Source organism: Trichechus manatus, unplaced genomic scaffold (assembly GCF_000243295.1).
Source record: "Trichechus manatus latirostris isolate Lorelei unplaced genomic scaffold, TriManLat1.0 scaffold00030, whole genome shotgun sequence".
In the NCBI taxonomy this organism is placed as follows: domain Eukaryota; kingdom Metazoa; phylum Chordata; class Mammalia; order Sirenia; family Trichechidae; genus Trichechus; species Trichechus manatus.
The window spans coordinates 16,786,747-16,794,712 of record NW_004443966.1 but is presented as its reverse complement, the minus strand read 5'-3'; the positions used below and the strand labels follow the sequence as shown (position 1 = coordinate 16,794,712).

General features: G+C 42.1%; 1 protein-coding gene across 1 annotated transcript in view; it reads right to left on the bottom strand.

Annotated features, from left to right (window-relative positions):
* The window catches only part of THSD4 (thrombospondin type 1 domain containing 4), a 677,983-nt gene extending 672,905 nt beyond the window's left edge, over nt 1–5,078 (bottom strand). Inside the window, exon 1 of the mRNA XM_004374710.2 lies at nt 5,024–5,078. Coding sequence (XP_004374767.1) covers nt 5,024–5,052 — 29 coding nt within the window. The 5' untranslated portion in view covers nt 5,053–5,078. The remainder of the gene's footprint in view (nt 1–5,023) is intronic.
* Nucleotides 5,079–7,966: the final 2,888 nt, after the last annotated feature.

Genomic DNA, 7,966 nt, shown 5'->3' with positions numbered 1-7,966 from the left:
ATCACCAAATCAGCCCAGAACTAAAACAATTTCCAAGGCCAACTCTTCAGACAGGGATTGGACTGGACTGTGGGACATAAAGTGATACTCGTGAGGAGTGTGCCTCTTCGCTCAAGTAGATACAAGAGACTAAACAGGCAGCTTCCATCCGCAGGTGAGATGGGAAGGCAGAGAGGGTCAGGGGCTGGTTGAATGTACATGGGGAATCAGGGGTGGAAAGGAGGAGTGCGCTGTCACAGTATGGGGAGAGCAATTAGGGTCACATAACGATGTATGTACAAATTTTTGTATGGGAGACTAACGTGAATGTAAACTTCATTTAAACTACAACAATAAAAAAATAAATAAAAACAAAATCAAAATCACCAAATCAATTTTATTTCCTGCTTTAACTACTTGTTTGGCATTTTCAGTGGTTTTGTTTTCTTCTACCTTTTCATTTCAAACAAAGTATGTCATCTCTACTAAAACCCTCCAAGAGGTAAAGGAGGAGCCCCAGGCCAAGCCGACTGGCTCAGCCATCATCACGGATTATACTGCTTTTGGGGAGAAAAATGTGTTTCCTCCACTCAATGAACAAACAAATAAATATGTAATTATGTATCCCCCAAAAAAAGATACATTGTTTGGAGCAAGTCTTTAAGAAATATAAGCACTTCTGTACCACTTGCTGCAGTTTCCTCTGTAACTTGTAACAGATGACAAACACTCCTTAAACTAGCACTGGGCTACCCTTTTGTCCAAACCAGGGCTTCAAACCAGTTAGTTCCAGCTCTTGCACTCCTGCTGACAATTTGCTTTTCTAACAAGTTCTCAGGCTTTTGATGCTAATGCTGTGGCTTAGGGAGTAGGGGCCAATTCTGAGAACCACTAGTACAGCAACGGTTCTCAAAATTTATTATACATAAGAATCACCTGGGAGATCAGACTGAATCAGAACCACATGGGGATCTTGTTAAAAGGTAGATTCTCAGTCAGTCTAATCTCCCAGGTGATTCTTACGTATAATAAATTTTGAGAACCGTTGCTCTACTGGTGGTTCTCAGAATTGGCCCCTACTCCCTAAACCACAGCATTAGCATCATCTGAGAACTTGTTAGAAATGCAAATTGTCAGCAGGGGTTGGTGAACAGGAACTAACCGATTCAAAGCCCTGGTCGAAAGAGATTTTATTTGTCCTGAAATTTTCATGGCATCCAGGGCTTGCCCAAGGTTCAATGACAACCCCCTAACTATCTCCACTGAGAGTTAAAATCTTGGTGCCTCTTCTGCTACTGAGCTTATCTGTGATTCTTTTAATTACTACGGACTTAAGCAGGGCAGAGATATACTCTTGCTACCTTAATACCCAGGGCTTCTCTGTCTCTCTCAATAAGGGGGAAGCTGGCTTTCTGTTTCTCTGTGGCTTGGCAAAAACTGAGGACGAATTTTGAAACTAAATCTCTGCGTATCAGAATTGTGAATCCCCTTAAACGTTTTTTTCTCTCAGGAATTTCCTTGGCAGCTCACTTCTAATTTTAACCTGTCCTCTCTATAGGTAAAGAAATTTTCCAGCTTTTCCAATTGATCTTTATGCATTTGGTTTCCTTGATAAATATATTTTTTTTAAAAAAAAAAAACCTTACATTTGTGTGTGTGTATGTTTCTCATCTACCAATTTTGTCAAAGACACGCCTACTCTTAAAGTAACCATGGACCTTTTCCCTAGAACATTTTCAAAAGCATTTAAACAAAAAACACTATTTTTTTTTTTGTTAAAATATATTTACATAGCACTAAAAAATAAAATCAGGGAGTCCTCAGGTGGCGCAAACAGTTAATGTAGTTGGCTGCTAACTGAAAGGTTAGAGGTTCGAGTCCACCCAGATATGCCTTGGAAGAAAGGTCTGGTGATCCACCTCTGAAAAATCGCTATTGAAAACCCTATGAAGCACAGCTCTACTCTGACACACATGGAGTTGCCATGAGTTGGAATTAACACTACAGCAACTTTTTTTTTTTTTAAGATACAAAATGGTTAATGAGTAACTGGTTTATGAAGAAGAAAACTTGATGGAAATCTCCAGCTGAGATCCCCCAGAGAACCCATCCTCATGACTCCCATTTTCTTTCCCCAGTCCTGACAGCAGGACTCGGAGAAATATTCTGCTGAGCAGCCTTGGTCAGACCATCCCTTCAGCAGGACTCTAAAAGCTGGAGGCCTGTCCAGACTTGCACAGACCCACTGCTAGGGCAACACAGCCACATCTAGTTTTCAACTACTCCCCCACCCCCACCCCCACTAATTTCAAATCTATCAGCAATGTCTCTGAAATAATGCTCAGCTTGTGGTGGGCCCATCAGCCATGCTCCGATCATTACAGGGCACTAACTGTTTGCAGGGACGTCAATTAAAATTCTAGGACATCAAGAAGAGACTTTGCAAAAAGAACTTCTCCCAAGAAACACCCTTCCTGTGCAGCCTGGGTGGCCCCATATTTGAGGATCCTCAAGTTCTTTGAAGGGCCTTTCTGACGGCAGCCAGGCTTATACCTGCTAATCACACTTTGAATCCACCTTTGATCATCCCGTTGCTCTTTTTGCCCAGTTCAATGTCTAACTGTGATCTTCATGTCTCTGCTCCCCATGGAGCTCTAGGGCTCAAATTTACTGTCGTCCCCAAGTGGCCCAGTGGGCCAAGTGCATTTCTCACTACCCTATGGTTTAAAGAGCTTCCACAAACGGGATGAATATTTTATGTCTTAAAATACCTCTTAAACTATTTTTGAAGCTATGGTTTAAAAGTGTACACGTGTTAATTTATGTCAGGTACCAAATGTTACCCCTGAAGAAGCCACCAAATGTTACCTTGGGCTTCTCTGTTAATGGCTGGCTTTTGCACAGGTCTCAGAAAGACATATTCCCTGCCTTCTCTGACTGTATCTGATATGCTTGTGAATACGTCACTGATGAAGAGGGCTGCAGCTCTGCACTGGTCTCTGCACTGGTCTCTGGACTGGTCTCTGCACTGGTCTCTGCACTGGTCTCTGCACTGGTCTCTGCACTGGTCTCTGGACTGGTCTCTGCACTGGTCTCTGCACTGGTCTCTGCACTGCAAGCCTGCACACGTCTGCTCATGTAAAATTATACAAGCAACTACACACCGAAGCTTACGCACACATACTACACTCAGTTAAATGCCAGGCATGGGCCCAAGAGCATCTGCCTGGCAAATGCTCCAGCCACAGTTGTGCAATCACATGTGGCATCGTCCTAAGAACATACTATAAATCACTTTACTTTTTATTCCAAGTTCTGGGTATGTGGGGCTAAGTTACAGCTATGGAAAAAAAAAAAAACAAAAACTACAAGATATTCTTAGTGATTCATCTTTCTTAGTGACTCAACTTTCTTGGTGATTCGACTTTGAAACAAACAAAAAAGAAAAAATCCTTCTTCCTCTTCTTTCCAGATCCGGAATCAATTTATTTAAAGAGGATTCTAAGATTAAGGAGCCCTGGTGGCACAGTGGCCAAAGCAATTGACTGCTAACGAAAGGTCGGTGGTTTGAAACCACCAGTGGCTCCGCGGGAGAAAGTTGTGGCAGTATGCTTCCACAGAGACTTACAGCCTTGGAAACCCTATGGGCCACTATGAGTCGGAATCAACTTGACAGCAGTAGGTTGATTCTAAAATTGCAAGATGAGCTGCATTGAAAAACTATTACCATTTACTTAATACTACGCTAAAACAAAGTGAAAAAGAAATCTAGACGCTGAGACTGATGTATAAGCTATCATCCATAAATCCTGATTTTGAATTTTGGTGTTGATCAAAACAGGCTCATTGTTCTCACAACGTATAAACAGTATAGTGGTGATGGTTGCACAGCCTGAAGAACATAATCACTGTCACTGAAGTGTACACAGGAAAATGTTTAAATAAATAAATTTATATTATAAAATACTGCCATTATCCATCATAGGTATTGAGATTTTACACCGGACTTTGATTGAAAAAAATTTACAAAAGCACTCTGTCAGCTTTTTAAAAAAAAGTTCAAAAATAACCTCCCTAACATAGACTACAGTTCAAACGCCCAGTGTCCTTATCCTGAGGACTCTGCACGTAAGGAATCAAGTGCCCACGATTTAAGCTCGCTAAGCATTGGTATTCTGATCTACCAAATAGGGATAATAGCGCAGTGGCGGTTCAGTGGTAGAATTCTCTCCTTCCATGCTCAGAGACCTGGGTTCAATTCCCAGTCAATGCACCTCAAGCACAGCCACCACCCATCAACGGAGGCTTTCGTGTTGTTATGAGGCTAAACAGGTTTCGGCAGAGCTTGCAGACGAAAACAGAGTAGGGAGGCCTGGAGATCTAGTTCTGAAAATCAGCCAGTGAAAACCCTATGGACCACAAGGGTCCAGTCAACAACCAATGATGGGGAGAGCTCAGGACCTGGTAGTGTTCTCTTCCACGGTGCATGGGGTCACCGTGAATTGGGGGCCAACTCGATGGCGGCTAACACTAGCACCTACTTCCCTCGTATGGTTGATATCAGGATCAAATGAAAAATGCAGGTGAAAGTCACGGACAATTCGAGCAGAACAGATCAGAGGTCACCTTTTAAAAATCAATTTTGGTATCAATTTAGTCAAAATCTGTGGGGATTGAGCCAGAGAACAATATTTTTTAAAGTTCTTTGGGTAATTTTATTGTGCAACTGTGGTAAATATCCACTAATCTAGTCATGCCTTTATTTAAGAACAAAGTCTGAGGCCTAGAGAAAGTCTCCCAGAAAGCAGTGGAGCACAGCTTGGCACCCAGGCCTTTGGATCTCAGGCCACGCACTTCTCAACACAGGACCCAGCTTTACCTAGGCCTCAGAGCAGCAAACGATTACACACGTGTACACACTATACCAAAAAGATCAACGAGATGCAGACCCTTAAGGCCAGTTAGTATAAGAAATGGCATAGTAAAACTCAAATATCAAATTTCTCATTCTCTCCCCCTTTTTTTTTTAAGTTTCTCCACTTACCTGAGAGAGCCCATGGAATGAGAAACCATGATGCTGGGGGTCCAGGGAACAGCAGGGGCTCCTGAGGGAAGAGGCCAATTTTCTGCAAACGGGAGTGGTGTTCAGCTCCTACAGAAGAACAGCAATTTTTTTTTTTAACATCATTTGCTCAGGAAGATTCTAAACAATGAAGAGACATTGACAGTTCCCTGAGGAGTCTAAGTGGGTCAATGAACCCAGAAGTGGGCAAGGGAAGATATTTCTAAAAATGCCACTGCTCAGTTATGGTTACCAGGATTTCCCAATTGAAATTTGATTATGTATGAACATGAGGTAACAAGTTTATGGAATACCCAGCAGTGTCTCAGCATCTGATCCACAGAAGATGTTCAGTAAACTTCCAGCTTGATTACCTCAGACTCTGAGCTAACAGAGGAGCTGACATTAGACAAATGTGCACCGGAAATCCAGCTCCATCTATTCCAAGGCCACTTGACCACAAGAAAGTCATTTCACCTCTGTGTATCTTGGTTTCCCCAACCATACCGTGAGGGTCAAAATACTGCCTAACAATAAAAAGAAATAAAGTACTGATACACACAACACCATGGATGAACATTGAGAACTTGACGCTAAGTGAAAGAAACCAGACACAAAAGATGACATATTGGGCGATTCTATTTACTGGAAGTGTCTAGAATAAGCAAATATATAGAGACAGAGAGTAGATTAGTGGGTGCCAGGGACTAGGGGTCAGGAGGGGGTAATGGGAGAGTATAGAGTTTCTTTCTGCGGTGACAAAATGTTCTAAAATTAGATTGTGGTGATGGTTGCACAACCCTGTGAATACACTAAAAACCATTGAATTGTACACTTTAAACGGATGAAATGTATGGTATGTGAATTTGTATCTCAATAGAGTTGTTTAAAAAATACTGCCTTAAAAAAAAGACTCCACTAACTTGAACTGTAAACTTTCACTTAAACTACAACAATTAAAAAAAAAAAAAAAGACGACTCCAAGTTGTCATGAAGATTAAATGAGGTGGCGTATGACCGCACTTTGGCCCAGTGCCTGGCATACAATGATGCTCAGCCAATGGTTGCTCTGATGACATAGATGCAAGAAGAGGTCAAGCAACACTTAAATATGTTGTTGTTAGGTGTCATCGAGTCTATTTCAACTCATCGTGACCCTACGTGACAGAGTAGAACTGCCCTACAGGGTTTTCTAGATGGTAATCTCACAGGAGCAGATCACCAGGTCTTTCTACCTTGGAGCTGCTGGATGGGTTCCAACAGTCAACCTTTCAGTTAGCAGCCAAGCGCTTAACCACTGTACTACCAGAAAAAAACCAAAAAACCAAACCCAGTGCCATTTGCCATTGAGTCAATTCCGACTCATAGCGACCCTATAGGACAGAGTAGAACTGCCCCATGGGTTTTCCAAGGAGCGCCTGGTGGGTTTGAACTGCCGACCTTTTGGTTAGTAGCTGTAGCATTTAACCGTTAGGCACTACCAGGGCTCCTTTAAAATGTGTTATCACAGATAAAAACAAGCAGGCAAAACCTCTCACCTACAAATACTACTTCACTCGTAGCCCTCACTAAACAGAATTTCCAAACATTATCAAACAAGCCAATAGTTTTAAAGACAAGCTATAAAAAGAAAGGCCCAAAGCAAAGGTTTGGTTGGAATATAATGGAATTTAGGAAGAAAATAGATATGGTCCAGCCTCCTCTTTCCCCCACACCTCTTTGCAGTGAAAGACAAATAAATGAAGCCCGGCTTCAAGGTGTGCCCAGGGCTCCTCGCTAATAAAGGCAGAGAAACCAAATCATAGGTTTCCAAATTCCTTTCCAGGACTTCAAACATTCCTCTTACTAGGAAGTGAGGGGATAAATTACCAGGAATTAAGAAAAGATGGTTGTGAGAGTCAGAAAATTACGTTTGCAGGGGGGAGAAAGAAAACAAGATTTTAAAAGTTACCACCAGCCCTTTCTGGAGGTTAGTAAGGAAGTAAAGCCTCTTAACTGTAATCACTCCTAATTAGCCATCAGCACTAATGAAATTACTCATGGTATTGAAGACCCTTAAAGTCTTGGCTGTCAGCCAGAAGTTACACTGAGCTCCACCAGGAAGAAGGCCAACAAGTGCAAATTGGAACAGTTATAACTCTTCCCGAATCGAGGCGTGGTCTTCTTGCTCTTGGCTGGGGAGCAGGTATGCAAGAAGACAGGGAATTTAACTTAGGAGTCAGATGAAGTCTTTGCCAAACTCCTGATAATCATCCATAAATATTTATTCAATATGTAGTATGCTCACGTCAATGAGGTCTCTCTTCTACAATCCAGCTTAGGTGAATAGGATTTAGAGTTATGGAAAGGTCAGAGAAAAGGATGTTGTTATCCAGAACAACAAAGGGGAAATACTGTCACCTACAGATCCTAAGTACAAAACAAGTTAGTTCAAAAGAATGGGGATCCCTGGAAAGGGCTGATGTGGCCTCAGCAAGTAGATGGCTTTAACAAACAAAAATTTATTCTCCCTCAGGCTAGGAAGCTAGAAGTCTGAACTCAGGGTGCCAGTTCCAAGGGAAGGCTTTCCCTCTCTGTGGTTCTATGGGAAGGTCCTTGTCATCAATCTTCCCCTGGTCTAGGAGCTTCTCAATACAGGGACCCTGGGTCCAAAGGACACACTCCGCTCCGGGCACTTCTTTCCTGGTGGCATGAAGTCCCTCCTGTCTCTGCTCACTTCTCTCTTTCATATCTCAAAAGAGACTGACTCAAGATATAACCTAATGCTGTAGATTGTGTCCTGCCTCATTAACATCATAGAGGTAGGATTTACAATACATAGGAGAATTACATCAGATCACAAAATGGTAGACAATCAATAATACTAGGAATTATGGCCTAGCCAAGTTGAGACACATTTTTGGGAGACACAATTCACCATAACAG